The sequence below is a fragment of the Triturus cristatus genome, chromosome 6 (genome assembly GCF_964204655.1).
Source record: "Triturus cristatus chromosome 6, aTriCri1.1, whole genome shotgun sequence".
In the NCBI taxonomy this organism is placed as follows: domain Eukaryota; kingdom Metazoa; phylum Chordata; class Amphibia; order Caudata; family Salamandridae; genus Triturus; species Triturus cristatus.
The window spans coordinates 192,326,198-192,342,514 of NC_140589.1; the positions used below are offsets into that span (position 1 = coordinate 192,326,198).

The 16,317-nt window shown below is 43.7% G+C and overlaps 1 protein-coding gene across 1 annotated transcript in view; it reads right to left on the reverse strand.

The window, feature by feature from the left end:
* LOC146816618 (cytochrome P450 2K1-like) overlaps window positions 1-15,977 on the reverse strand; it is a 269,453-nt gene extending 253,476 nt beyond the window's left edge. The window contains exon 1 of the mRNA XM_085609147.1: window positions 15,792-15,977. Coding sequence (XP_085465273.1) covers window positions 15,792-15,977 — 186 coding nt within the window. The remainder of the gene's footprint in view (window positions 1-15,791) is intronic.
* Window positions 15,978-16,317: the final 340 nt, after the last annotated feature.

Below are 16,317 nucleotides of genomic sequence, written 5' to 3' on the forward strand. Positions count from 1 at the left end.
TTAAATCGCGGTCTCCATCCGGCCCTCGTTCCTGCCAGGGTGCTTGCCGGTGTCGCTGAGGCTGTCTTGCTCGAGCCCAATAGGATTATAAATCTATCTTTACTGACTGCTGTTGTTCCAAGGAGCTAGAAACAGGCCAAACTCCTTCCACTTCTGAAGAAACCCTCTTTAGACCCGACGAACCTAGTTAGCTACCGTCCTATTTCTCTTCTACCAGCTATGGCAAAAGTTTGTGAGAAGGTGGTTTTCCGTCAGCTGGAGTCCTATGTGGAATCATTTGGCCTTCTTCATCCAGCGCAGTCTGGGTTTAGGGCATCCTACAGTACTGAGACTACTTTGGTGGAAATCGCCGAAGCAATTTGGGAGTGCCTCGACGCGGGCAGCAGAGCAGCCTTGATCTTACTCGACCTCTCTGCCCCCTTCGACAAATTACTATAAATGTACATGCATCTCCTCATCTCCATTAAGCCCAAAGTATTTTTGGTTTTAAAACGAATTATGAGTTTAGATTCCAGTCGTCGCAGTTTTTGAGTTCTATTTCCTCCTCTTTCATGTTCGGGTATCATAGCTAGACCTGAGTATTTAATGTCCATCCAGGTGTTACCAACATGATTCTGAATATGCTTGGCTATAGCAGAGGTGTTGTCTTTGTTCTGGATTGCTCGAATGTGCTCTAGTATGCGTTTTTTCAGCGGACATATAGTTGATCCTATGTATAGTTGGCCACAACAACATTCGATTCAATACACAACGTATTGGGATTCACAAGTGATAGTTCCTTTGATTTCAAAAGTTTGACCATTAGGGTCTTTGATTGTTTTCAAATTTCTTCCTACTGTACAAGCCTTACATGTCAGGCATTTAGTGTATCCTTTTTGTCTTTTTTGTAGCCAAGTATCAGTTTTTTTGATTTCAAAATGACTCCGAACCAATGTGTCACAGATTGAAGGTGCTTTTCTATAAGATATCAATGGTTGATTTCCTATCTTTGTCCCAATATTTGGATCCTTTTTGATTATATTCCAATATTTAATGAGAATTTTACAAATTTTGAAGCTTTCTTTGGAATATGTTAGAATAAGTCGTGGTGAATCATTTTTCACTGCTGACGATTTGCTTTTGTTTTTGTCAATCAATATTTGGGTTCTTGATTTATGTCTGGCTTTAATCTCTCCATTTATGACATCCTTATGTTTGTATCCCCGTTGGAGGAATCGCTTTCTGGTGTCTTCAAATTTGGCCTCCATTTCTTTGGGTTCAGAACAGTTCCTTTTCATCCTTAGGAACTCCCCATATGGGATGCTTCTTTTTAGATTTTCTGGGTGGAAGCTACTTCCATAAAGAAGACTATTGGTTGCTGTTTTTTTACGAAACAGAGTTGTGTGTATCTTATTAGATTTTATGTACACTTTAGTGTCCAAGAATTCAATTTCCTTCTGTTGAATGTTGAAAGTGAATGTTAGAACAACGTCATTCTGATTCAGTATCATTATGTACTCTATCAATTTATCTTTAGATCCCCTCCATAACAAGAAGAGATCATCAATGAAACGTAGCCATAATGCCACGTTTGCAGTGTATGGGTCGTTTTCTTCTCTCCAAGCCACGTTTTTCTCCCACCACCCCATGGTGAGATTAGCGTAGCTTGGAGAGAAGGAAACTTCCATAGCAGTACTGCATTTCTGAGAGTACATTTGTTTATTAAACAGAAACACATTGTTGGTTAAACATAGTTCAATCATTTCTAAAGTGCACAATGCTTCAGTAAACTGCACTGCATGAAGTCTGAAAAGCATACAAACTATAGACAAGGTGGGTTTCTCAGTGAGGGGCATGCCCATGATGGCAGACACTACAGACATGTTCTAAAGAATTCTGTCTCGGGCCCGCCTGGCATGCTCCATCATCCTCTGGGTCGAGACTAGAGGGCATTCAGTGCTGTGAGTATTATCTCCTACAGTGATCCTGGCAAGCAGAGGTGCCCAATACCCACTGTCCAGCTGTTGCCACCTTCGCCGGCTGTGGAACGGGCTGAGACTGAGAAGTGGCCATCGGCCATGAGGCTATGGGGGAACAAACACCTGGGCACGGTGAATCAGACAAAAAACAGGCACATTAATTCTAAACATTCATCAAAATAACATTGTTTTGAAACCTGCATACAACCTGGTCTTGTGTATACATTGTTTATTTTTTCACTTTAAAAAAAAAAATAAGAATGTATACGCTTTTTTTAAAAACAATTACAGAAGTATATATCCAAATATTAACAGATAAACAGTTTTGAACAACACACAGTATGTCTTTATCTTTTTGTTTAAATTGATATGCACATTATCTTTACATTGAGGAAGTCAATGTCCAAAAGCTCACAGTTGTCATATTTCTCTATTCTATGATACTTTCAGAAACATTTACATAGTATCTGTAATCATGTAAGCAATCTTTTTTAAAACCGTCCATCAAGTTAATGATAAAATGATTGGCAGTTTGTTAAACAACTAGTCATGTAATTTTAAAAACCATCCATCATTGTAGTAGTATGAGGAGACTGGCAGCGTGATGGCATACTGTATGTCAACAAGCCAAAAGTAACATAGAATAGAGAAATATGACAACTGTGAGCTTTTGGACATTGACTTCCTGACTGTAAAGATAATGTGCATATCAACTTAAACAAAAAGATGAGGCTACAGGGAGACTGCACCGGGTGTGGAGGTTGCCGTACACCAGACCCCAGCTTCAAGAGTACTTCCCAGGGGTCTGGATCATCTGTAGTGTGAAGGAGGTCAGTGGCATAAGTGGTGGGATCCATGGCTTCATTGACCAAGGCGCAACCTGTGGCCTCCACCCAGTGTGGCCTGTGCTGCGCTTGCAGCTACGTGGCCTTTGACCGTATGGCTTCTACAGGCCCGCAGAGTCGGAGAGGGTGCCCTGACTGTAGCAACAGCCTTTTCTGGGCAGTGTACTTCAGGGACTGAGTGGTGGGGACCTTAAGACCCTTTATCACCAGTTCAGCTTCTGCCGTGTGGCATGCACCAGTTGTAGTCCGTGTTGAAAAGAGGCTGCCTTCCTGACCCCAGTTAGGGGGCCTAAAGTGCCTGGGGGGCGCTGCAGAGCAGCCTGTGTGCCCAACCTCAGCCTGTGTGCTGCAGAGCAGCGACACTAAAGTAACTGTGAGTTGGGGCCTGCTGCCTGGCTCTGCCATGAGGATGAGTACAGGGCCAGTGCTGGTAGACTCCCCCTTGAGGTACATTGTGTCCTGACTAATTTGGTGAGTGTTGGTTTGTAAATTCTGGGGATCTCCCGAGCCCACCCTACCTAGCCTCTTGATGACACTCATTGCCTGGGAGCCTTTCCCCCCTTTTTTTCATCATTACAAAACCACTAGCAGTGTCTCATGGGGCAGATGCTGACCCCATATTGCTCCCCTTGGGCCATATGTGGTGGCCGGGCAGCTGGTAGATACCAATTCGGTTGAACATTGCCAACCCCAGGACCCAACCCTCATGGGGGGCTTCATGGGTACTGATGGACTAGCTAGCCCTCCTCTGAGTGCTTACTGGTGGCGGGTGGTCTGTGGCCATGATGATGAAACCTAAATCCTCCCAGAATCCTATCTAGGGAAGCTTTGGGCCCAGACACTTCTCATGATTGTGTCGCTGGTACTCTGGATGACTTGAGACCACTCTATGCAGAAACTATGATCAGTTCGAGAAAATTCTGCAGGCAATCGTGGACACTAAAACTATGCTGGAGTTCAAAATCGATGCCGTCGCTTTGGATGTGAACATGCTCTGTGCAAACCACACAAACCATCCACACTGCTGGTGGATCACGTGGATGAAGCTGAATCCTCCTTGACCACAATGGGACCCACACTACAGGAACTCCAAACCGAGTGGAGGGACATGAAGACCAAAGTCCCCTACCTCCAATGCTGGGTGGAAAATGCAGAGAGTCGCTTGAGGCGTAACAATGTCTACTTGCTGGGGCTCAGGGAGGACCAGACCATGGAACTCTTTCTCAAATGCTGGTTGATGTTCACTGTACTGGGGGCAAGGTGCTCTAACTCTGTGGAGAAGGTGCATCTGCTGTCGGGAAAGCCATCTCCACTGGGTGCTTGCCTGATACCTGTAATAGCCAGACTCCTTAACTACAGGGACAGGGACCTGATTTTGCAGCTGTTTGGATGAAGGTCCCTTAGCTTTTTGGATGCAATACCATCATTGCATACCTGAACTTCACTATGGAGGTGTAGTGCAGTCAAACAATGCCTCCAAGAGCTGGGCCTGAAGTATGCTCTGTTTCATCCTGGGAAGCTCAAGTTGATGGATCGCGAGTCCTCCTAATTCTTCTCGACCTCTGAGGAAGACTGGGCTTGGCTCCATACTAAGGGTATGGTGGGCGTCCTATCAGATGATCAGAGTGCTGACAACAGGCTCACACCCTGACCGAGGCACTTAAACACAGGGGGACCAGGAGCCACCTCTCCACTGTGCAGGCAGCTAAGGAGTGACCACAGACAGTGGAGGAGTACCACATAATTTACAGAATAATTTAGCGGTTCTGCGGTTGCACCATGCCTTGGATACTGGGTGGGACACTGATGCCTCTGTGGGCTCTATCAGAGTGGCTTCTCAGGGACTTTTGGTGACACTGCAACTAGCGGGCAATTTGCTTTGAAGTGTGGTGGCTTTTTCTTGCTCAATATTTACTAGTGCAGTCTGCTCACCGATGATTGCTGCAGATGCCTGGGGTCTCCCTGGATGTAGGTCTGATGCCTAGGTTAGTGGAATGGGCCTGTGTGCCTTAGAGCCTTGTTTATTGCCCAGCACGTCTCGAATACTTCCCAAACAGGACTTGTTTTCTCTTTTGTATTTCTATTATGTTAATGGTTATTTGTTCACTGGTTATGGCTGGGTGTCTGTTGGAGCCCCCGAGAGGGTGATGATGGGTTGGAGGTTTTTTTCTGAGGTTTTTTGCTGCACAGTTCGAGTCATGTGTTTGTGTTGCTGTGACATGTCTTGATTCTCCACCACTCACACTCATGTAGGCACAACACCTAGGGGGATCCACACATTGGAACTTGGGGGATTTGGTCCTGTGGACTACAATTTCTTGCTCTTTACAACTACACTTTATGGGCACACCAGTTCACACCTCCACCCAACACTATAAAATGCTGACATGAAAAGTGCGGGGCATGGCCACTCCTACAAAGAGATACTGGGTGCATGTTTTCCTTAAGAGTAGAGGTGCACATAATGCTTTCCTCCAAGAGACAAAACTGATGAAGAAAGAGTTAAATAGCATTGATGCAAAGTGGAAGGGACAGGTATAGGACACTATGCCATCGACATATGCAAAAGTGGGTTCTCATTTGGATCTCCTCAAGGTTCCAATTTGTGGCAGATGCACATAGAGTTGACACGGAGGACAGGCATGTAATAGCGGAGGGCCGCATGGATGGGACAGCACTAACTCTAGTGGGCGTTTACAGATCCAACACTAATTACCCTGCCTTTCTAGACCTCCTCCCCTGGCGCTCTTCCCAGAACCACACAGTCTCAATGTATGGGGCAGTGATTTTTGCTGTGTTCAGGATGTCACTTGGGACAGTTCTACTCCTCCCTTAGAAACTTGCTCTATGTATTCAGCCATCGCAATGCTTCCAGAATTGGATGGCTCATAGGTGTGTGGAAGATGTGTGGCTGTTGTGCCATCTGGACAATAGTGAGTCCTAATTTTGTTCCTAGGTTGTAATGTCAACAATAGGCTTGACCTGTTTCTCTGCAGTGAACTGCTGGCCATGCAGGTAGGTATTTATTTATTTATTTAAAAGTTTTGTATAGCGCGAACAAGACCCCGAAGGGTATCAGATTGCTTCACAGTAATGGAAGGGGAAGCAAAGTAGGGGAACGTTAGGGTAGAAGAGACTAACCTGTAGAACTAATAAGATTGTACATAAATGAGAGAAAAATATAACTTAAAGAGGTAAGGCAAAACATTACTTAATAAGTAAGGCTGAGAATCCTAGACATTTGATAGAAAAAAAAACAAGAAAAAAAACGGACATATAGAGAACAGACGAGCCATGATCCAGTTAAGCAAAACACACAAGATGATGAACGGAATGTTGCACATTGGCAAAACATTCACCCCCAGTCACAGATCTGGGTTTAATCCATCATTATTTTGCTCACCACACCACCCCAGTTCAGATATGGTCATATGCAAATCAGTCTTGACCCTGTGCCTCATGGGAACAGTCCAGCCCGAACTGCCATCATCCCCTTTGGTATCGCTTTGTTCGCCCTAATTTGGCAGGGTATGCCCAGACGTGGGTCTCTTGCTCACTTTGCCACTGGATTCAAGATAGCCTGGCTGACGAGGGTTATGAACCCAAAACTGGTCCCAGGATGCTTGTTTCCGGTCCAGGCAAGACATGGCTTGGCAGTTAGGGCTGGACTGTTCCTATGAGGCACAGGGTCAGACTGATTTGCATATGGCCATGTCTGAACTGGTGTGGTGGAGTGAGCTAAAGAATGATGATGGATTAAACCCAGATCAGTTGACTGGGGGTGAGTGTTTGATTTGCTCTAACGCTCCGTCCATCATCCCCTTTGGTATCGCTTTGTTCGCCCTATGTTGGCAGGGTATGCCCAGACGTGGGTCCCTTGCTCACTTTGCCACTGGATTCAAGATAGCCTGGCTGACGAGGGTTATGAACCCGAAACCGGTCCCAGAATGCTTGTTTCCGGTCCAGGGAAGTCATGGCTTGGCAGTTTGGGCTGGACTGTTCCCATGAGGCACAGGGTCAGACTGATTTGCATATGGCCATTTCTGAACTGGGGTGTTGGAGTGAGCTAAAGAATGATGATGGATTAAACCCAGATCAGTTGACTGGGGGTGAGTGTTTAATTTGCTCTAACGCTCCGTCCATCATCCCCTTTGATATCGCTATGATCCAGTTAAGGCAGGAACTTGGTCATTAGAATTGTTCTTACTTTCTGTTTGAAACCCACCATGTAGAGGATTCTGGGGATTTCCGGAGGGAGAGTGTTCCAGATCTTGGGGGCCGCGCCCAAGAAGGTTCTGAGTCTTGTTTTCTTTTTCAAAAAGATAGGGCAAAGTGCTTGGTGTGTACCCTCTCTGATAATTGCCTGCTGCTCTTGACACTATACTGGGGTGGGCGTGGCCTAATCTACTGACCCTATGGCTTCAGACTGAGGCAATGTTGGACCTCCATTTAGGAAGACCATAGCCACATATATAGTTCAGTACTTGAGCTCAACAAGGAAACCACCCATACCAGAGCAATGGAATGGCATGTCCACATGGTGGTAATTTGAGGTCACTGTATTGCAACTATGTGGGGCATCCGTAAAACCCTGAGCAGGAAACTGTTGGACCTGGGGTGCTAGCTGAGCCTACGGGAGATGGAGGTGTCCTACCAATCGGCTGAGCCGCAGCGACTCCAGAAGCTATTTTGGACTCACAGTGAATTGATGACGCACTTGATGTGCTTTGATTAAAGACATTGCCTTGCCATTCTTCACGCAGAAGGAGATAATTCAGGCATGCTCATGGTGTGTGTGTTTAAGAAGGACCAGACTCACCCACCCATAGGGACCATCAGGTGTGTGGATGGCACAGTGGCCAGTATGCAGGTGGCCATTAATGCTGCTTTTTCTGAGTACGACCACTCCCTTTCTGCAGCTGTGGACAGTACCCCTGTTGCCTGAAACCAGAGATTTCTGAAGGGGCTCCAGATGCCCGACTGACACTTCAACTGGATGAGCCCCTCCAATTCAAAGAGGCACGGGCTGTCATGGAGTAGAAGAGGCATACACCGTACCTCTTGTGGGCTCCACATCAAGGTTTGGTCTTATGCTCACTGTGCCGGGTCCACATATGCAAGTGGAGGGGGACACCGTTGAGGGCTTAGGTGAGGTTTGATACCCCTGGTGGGTGCACACCCCTTTGGCTAGTAAGACACCTTGCTATTATCATGAGCCGCATCCCCGGTGGGTGGATGTCTTTGGATGTGTCTCCCAGATGGGTTCCCCCCATGTCCTATTGCCTGGTTCCTATTAGTTATGACTATACCGGTGTACATGTCTTCTTCTATGTGTCAGTTGACTGCACCGTGAGACAGGGTAGTGACTTTTTCAAGTTCACTGACACTCCACTATTTCTGTTTGCAACTTGATTTTGATACGTAGCCATGTGTGAATGGCTCATTGCCAATGTTACCGTTTTGGTTAATGTGTGTCTATGACCAATAAAATGTAATATTTCAAAAGAAAATGTGGAAGGCAAAGTCGCAAACCCCTTTCGATACATGTTCCATATGGATGTAGCTGCTTTATTAACAAACTAACTCAGGTAACATTTCTACCTGATGCTAAAGATGGACGAACACCCCAAGCATATTGTCTGGGTAACCCACCCCTTAAGTAATTCTGAGATCTGCTGACTACCCCTATTTGCACTTCTATTGCAATGGCGCATTATGTATGCCTGACTAGCGACAAGTTATCATTATTAGACATATATCTGTTTATTGTATTGAAGTGTTTTATTTATTGTAATTTTAAATTATATATATATATATATATATATATATATATATATATATATATATATATATATTTCTGTGTGTGTCGTGTTTCCATAGGAAATCTCAAAATTCTATTTTGAATAACTTTGGCGCCGGTTGACGAATCCTCGCGAAATTTTCAAAACTAATGGGGCGCTCCGCTCAGCTCCTACCCTAAAAGTCTCGGGGGGATTCGTCAAGCGGGGGCCGAGAAAAAAGGGGGTCCCAAAACGCGTTTTCCCCATGCATTTTCCCATAGGACCTTTAGTCGAAGGTACAGCCCGAACGGCTGAACAGAATTACTTGAAATTTGGCAAAGAGGTAGTCCTCAGGTCAGGGATGTGCCTTTTGCATATATGGAGTCAATCTGTTCAGTAGTTCCTGAGAAAATTGCAGTTAAAATACATAAATATCTATAACCGCGCACCCTAACGTGCACAAGCATAATTCTGATTGGTAGTTACATGTCAGTCAACGTTCGAATCGGTCGAAATCAGGAAGTGTCGCCCCCATTTTGTCTGTTTTGAGTGCAAGAGTGAATAAAGGAAGGTGGCAAACGTGAAAAGGGGGCAGGGTAGAGAGTTCCTGACCCCCTAGCCTTTGTCAGGGGGTCCCTTAAGGACCCCGAAGGCAGAAAAAAACATTGTTAAAAAAATCGCAGGGTGCGCGCACGGTGAAAAACCATTAAAAAAAAGCATTTAAAAAACCGTACAAATTCACTGAAAAAACCATAGGTTTCACACACGTTATAGTTAGAATTTAGCATTTAAAAAACCTTGCAAATTCACTTAAAAAACCATAGGTTTCACACATGATATAGTTAGGTGGACATTTCACTCGTAAAAAAACAATGAAATTCCCCCGTTATAATTAGTTCAGATAACTATAACTCGCGCGACCGCCACTCTATCAAAAGGATGATGTCATTAGTGATGTCATGAGTGATGCCACTGACCATGTCATGAGTGATGTAATATGTGACGTCATGAGCAGTGGATTGCAGGCGCGCGAGTTATAGTTATCTGAACTAACTATAACGGGGGAATTTCATTGGTTTTTTACGAGTGAAATGTCCACCTAACTATAACATGTGTGAAACCTATGGTTTTTTAAGTGAATATATATATATATATATATATATCCATAGGACTCGGTATCATAGTCATGTGTAAACAGAAGTGACTTTGGCGGCCATCTTATAGTGAGTACATTCTGATATGTAAGGGGAAGCGAACATGTTACTTGTAGTCAGTTTCTTTCATAGAAGCACAGTGCATTATCAGAACTCGTAAGACTCGTCATAGTGACTAATGAGCATCGGAAGGCCACCGGGAACATAATTTAGGTTGGCGTCTTTAAACGCGTGCTCATACTGTAAATTAATCCTGTTCACGTCATGGTGACTTTTGGCCAGTACATATGCACACTGTACACTAACTGATAACAGTTTTTGATAAAAGTTTTTTTATGGCTTAATACTTACACCATAGTGGTGGGACATAACTTCATAAAAGGACCGGTAACTGTACTAAAATGCCTGTAACATTTTTAACATTTTTGAGCTCGTCATAGTGACTTGTGTGCAAACAAAACAACCAGGTACATGTTCCAAGGATCACGCTTAGGGTGGCCACATCTCAGCAATCACAATTAATAGTAGCCAACATTGAATTTGTAATCTGCTTAATGATAACCCATATAACATCATTCTCACTCACAACTTGCAAAAAGAGGAAGTAGAATTCCTAGACATTAAGATTATGGCTACAGGAAACACACTGAAAACAAGATTGTACCGTAAGGAAACAGCGGGTAACAGTCTCCTCCATGCCCTCAGCAGCCACCCTGAAACACTCAAATGGAGTATACCTTATGGTGAGCTGCTGAGGGCAAGACGAAACTGCAGTGAGATGGTGGCTTATCTGGAGGAAGAAAAAACTATGTTATGCAGATTCAAGGAGCGAGGGTACCCAGATTGGGTGCTTAATAAAGCCGTATCCAAAATCAGGAATATAACAAGAGAAGAAACTCTAGGAGCTAAAACCCAGGAGAATATTGTAGAGAGTAAAGAAACAAGAGTGATCCTTACCTTCAACAAAGAATCATCTAAGATTCAGAAAATACTCAGTGAAAATTGGAACATTTTACAAAATGATCCTATCATAGGTCCCACCATTAGTACTAGACCCAAAATAACATATAGAAAAAGCAAAAGCCTACGGGATATACTAGTACGTGGATATGTCACTACTAACAGAGACCTCAATCAACACAATCTGAAGGGTTTTCACCCCTGTGGCCATTGTAAGGCCTGTAGAAACAGCAAAATGGTGAAAGAATTTAGCGTACCAGGAAAGAAAGACATGAAACCTATAACACAGTTTCTTACATGTAGCACGACATTTGTCGTATATGTGTTGGAATGTCCCTGTAAAAAGAGGTATGTAGGGAGCACTACCCATATGGCTAAAAAGAGAGTTCTGGAGCACCTGAGAGCAGTCAACAACAGGGACCCTCATTATCCCATTGCACGACATTTTGCAGAACTACATTCATCTAACAGCAACTTACTCTCCTACTTTGCAGTAGAACAAGTGAGAGTAGGGCGACGAGGTGGTAATAGGGAACTGACCCTAAGAAAACGGGAATCAAAGTGGATTATGGATCTGGAAACCAAGTTCCCAAAAGGCCACAATTTGGATGAGGAATTGGCAACTCATCTGATAGAAGACTAACTTGTGCAAATACCATGTTCTTCTTCTCTTTTGTCTTCTATTTCATTTACGTGCATACTGTATACAACTTATGCTGGTTTTTAATGAAAAATACTGTTTTGGTAATACTTTTAATACTATTTTTCTTGTCCTTTTCTTTCAGGAGGAAAGGAAGGGGCCCCTTATATCTTCACAAGCACTTCACGGGCTCCTACCCTTTTCTTCATATTCGCAGATAAGAAATCTGAAGATGAGTAGATAAGATCACTTTTTTCTACACTTATCTTTTTTCACAAATTTCTGTTCTGTGTATGCACATTTTGTGTAGGTGGACTTATTAGATGGTCTATAGTCAGAAAACTGTATTAGAGGCAAAATGCTTTTCCTTATGGTACCACCACTATGGTGCGAGTATTGGTTTGATGAAGATATATGAGTACATGCAATTGTGTCTATACTTTATGGCTATATGTCACCTTGAAGCAGAGAATGTTGGCTACTATTACTTGTGATTGCTGAGATGTGGCCACCCTAAGCGTGATCCTTGAAACATGTATCTGGTTGTTTTGTTTGCACACGAGTCACTATGACGAGCTCAAAAATGTTAAAAATGTTACAGGCATTTTAGTACAGTTACCGGTCCTTTTATGAAGTTATGTCCCACCACTATGGTGTAAGTATTAAGCCATGAAAAAACTTTTATCAAAAACTGTTATCAGTTAGTGTACAGTGTGCATATGTACTGGCCAAAAGTCACCATGAGGTGAACAGGATTAATTTACAGTATGAGCACGCGTTTAAAGACGCCAACCTAAATTATGTTCCCGGTGGCCTTCCGATGCTCATTAGTCACTATGACGAGTCTTACGAGTTCTGATAATGCACTGTGCTTCTATGAAAGAAACTGACTACAAGTAACATGTTCGCTTCCCCTTACATATCAGAATGTACTCACTATAAGATGGCCGCCAAAGTCACTTCTGTTTACACATGACTATGATCCCGAGTCCTATGACTATGTCTACCATTGTGTATGCACTTATAGAGGATTGTGTTCGAAATTATCACTGTGTGACCAAGGGAGCGCGACTCCCGAAACGCGTAACAGTGTGTATTAAACTCGTTACTCGTGACTGCTACTGAGAGTGTGTGGCTTATTTGCATATACTTTGGATTAACTAGTGCCGGCGGTAGCTCTACCGGCTTTACGTGCCACCCAACCACGGGCGAGATCCCCAGGAAGAGCTGATCCTGTTTGCACATATATATATATATATATATACACATCCTGTTCACCGTATTACAGTGCATCATTTATATTTTATGCACTCTCTATTGTAATATCTGTCATCTGCCACATGTGTTTCAGAGTATCCAGTCTGACAGACTCTATCATTATCAGCCCCTAAATTTTGACGCAGGGCAGAAATGAAGAGGGAGTAGGAGAAGAACAGTGCCATTGGAATTGTGATAATATGTTAATAACATGCTATTACAGCAGCCCAAAAAGCATGCTGTAGAGTAGTAGAACCACCAGCATGGCTTCAATAATGTATCACAAACAGTATTTGTGAAGCATATGTACGCTTTACTTATTAATATCAGCTAATAAATGTATTAACATGCATAAAGTGTCTGTTTAGTTTCACTAGGAAATCACTTAAACTAAAATAACTTTTGATTACATTGGTGGTCTGACTTCATTCCTTGCAGTCAGTGCTATTACATTATGTTTATATGATGCTTATGAAGGAAAACCATGGCCCTGTGACTTATCATATCCAAATTAAATTCCAATTGCCCCAGGGGACCAGTAATGTCCTGCTACTTTGCCACTATAGACAGTATAAACTGCCAGAGAGGAAGGAGGTGGTCCAGTCCTGGGCCTTCTCTTGGATCCCGGCGTCATGGAGGCGTGTTCGTAGTGTGCGGTGGCAGACCGTGTCGAAGGTGGCTGACAGGTCCAGGAGGATGAGGGCCGCGGTACTGGTGTCTGATCTTGTAAGATGCTGTGTGCTCTCCCCATGCTCGCATCCTGTGAGTTGTGACGGCAGTGATTAGACATCCATCTCTTGTGGGGCTAGATCAGTCTCTGTGCTAATGCAGCTAATCAAAGAGTGGGGTTGAGTGTGGTTGTTCAAATGCCATTGGATTTTCTTATTATCAGTATTTGATTAAATGTGAGTTTAACTCCAAGAAACAATTGAGTGCTTGATAAAGAGCCGTTTATGTGTAGTAAGAGAATGTATGTATTTATTTAATAATTATTGGCACAGAAAATATTATTTCTAAACCTCAGACAGAGTGACACAACATGTATTCGTAAAGTGCATAGTCACACTGCCTTTGATACTAAAATGATGGATGTTTAGTCACACAACTCAGTAGTACTCATTTTATCACCCCAGGAAAGATGAAAGGCTGAATAGATACATTAGGATTTAAATTTCAAATATGTGACCATGATGTCAAACACAGATTTCTGTTGTGGGTGCATTAGTCCACTGAGCTTCCACACTTGGCTTGACAGAGGGGTCATCGGAAATGAAAGTACAAATACAGATGCATTTACAATTTGCAAAGCTGAGGTGCAAAAATATCATTGTATAACAGCAATGGGATGGTATTTTGCAACCAATATTTAGTATATATTTATTGAACAGAATATGTTTGGCAACTATATTTTGACAAACAACCTCAGTATGAATGAGTGTGTCCTCTAGGGGGGACGTTAAGAAGTGTTTTTAGGATAGTTTTGAAAAACTGATACAAAGAAGCAAGTTTGATATAGGCATGAGTGGCAGCTCAATTAGATGTGTAAAAACAGCAATTACCATGAAGGTGAACTTGTGAGTGTATGTAATTGAGATTATTTGAGTGTTGTGTCTCAGGTTTTCTCAGAGACTGTCTCACAGATTTATTGTGCCCTCAAGAAAACGGCTCTAAGATGGACTGGTTCAGCTGGGCTCTAGCACTATAATCCCTAAATGGAAGGATAGTGAAGAGAAAGCATTGTAGGACATAAAGACACGTTTCCTATTCATAATTAATTTGTCTTCCAATTGACAATCCTTTTATCCCGGTGTAGCAGTTAGTTCAACAGCTTTGGAGCACACATCTCACACATTGATAGTTTGTATTGATCTATATGTTGTGTAATTTTGTATATATTGAGGCATAGGAGCTGCCGGGAGGTGGAGGTGCACCAATTGAGCACCTCATTAAGGTAGTGCAGTCCCGAAGGAGGAATAGGAGATATCAACAATCCCCTAGGCATCCTCCTGGAGATGAGTGCAGTCAATAACTACTCCCGTCAGCAAGGGGGTATCTCTGCTCCCCATTTGAAAGGCAGCCCAGGCTTCTCCGTGATCAGTGAACGACGGACTAATAGTTCCAAACCAAGTTCACTAATAACTACCCACAGGGCAAGCACAACCCTGACGCTGTGCTGGGGACAGTGCATTTACTGCAATAGGTGTATTGTCCCTTTCTGCAGCTGGGACATCCAGTTAAAGAGTGGGGAAGAGTGCCATGTTTGTATGTATGTGCGGTCTTATAAGCCGCTCAAATTACCCTTGGGCATCTCGGCGCTTGCATTGGGAACCCGTCCTGGTTTTTCCCTGTGAGATAACCCGTACTGGACATCCCCAAGGTGAAAGCCAGGCATCCCGCCGCGGGGGGCCGTTGTGGAGATTAAGCAAGCTTGTTGCCCAGAGCTGCATAGTGTGAACTCGTGCTTAGAGTAGGCACCGAAGCGAGAATTATCGAGTCCGTGGACAATTGGGCTCCAGACCCTGCCGCGTCGGGAATCGAACCCTGGTCCCGGGTCTGACCTCTGCTTCAGGATATTCCTCCTCTAACCAGTGAGCTACACTTCTCCACACTTCTCCATGTTTGCAGGAGATAATGTAAATTGCCAGAATGTGTTGAGTCGGATGGCAACACTGGGACGAAATCCCGGATCTCTACAGTCCACTGTCAGCAATGTTGTCACTAGGGCACCTTGCAAGAGCGATGCTAGTGCTAAATGAGATGTATAAAGCTGAACAGGGCCACTTTGCGTAGCCGTGAGTCTCTCTATAAACCTGGAGTAAAGCAATGCAGGGCAGATCTCTGTGTTGCCTTACTCTGCCCTGGGGGGCATTCCATGGGCGTTACGTGGGTGTTCCAATGCTACTACCATGATTTGTTGTGCATTCCCTGATTTACCAGAAGTGGTAGACCTGGGAATGCGCCAAAAGATGTGCTTTCCCATGCGAGGTCTAACAAGGATAAATATCTTCATTTCTCCTTGTTACTTCCTCTTTCTATTTGTGCTTTGACTGACCTTTCTCCAAAATGCATGAGTACCATTAAAAAAGTGCAGCCCCTCTTCTAGGATAAGATATTGCACTTATTTTTTCTATGAATACATTGCACGGCACAGGCATGTACTGCATTGAATCCCAGGCTATGAAAGCTGGGCACCTTACCTCTACAAAGGTTTTCTGCGGCCTCTTCAGGTCTACCAGCAGCAGGTTTCCAATTAGCGGGAGAGGTTTCGGTCCAGGTGGGAAGTTCTGGGCGAGGTCCTTCTTCCAGCCATCGTTTGTAATTTTTACAGCAATCAAAGCCAAAAGAATGACCAGGAGAATAATAACAAGCCCTGTAGTGTACATTTCTCCTTTGGCAGAGGTGTGCCACACTGTAAAGTAAAATGTCAATCACCTCATAAAGAGTGAAGTGATATATACTCTTCATGGTGGAAATGATTAATTAATTGCAAGAAAGGCCCCCTCTCTTTCAGCTGCTTCATGTGTATTGGCTGTTAAAGTTTAAGCCTAATCCGAGTGGCAACGCATCTTATTATCTCAATAATGACATTGTTGCACACCATGTCCCTCATGCCCACTGCAGAGATGAATGCACTGAATTGCATCAGGACATAATGTCGTGCAGTCTTGCTGACTAAGCTCACAGGTTATTGTTTCAAACTCTGCACAGACATACTTTCAACTT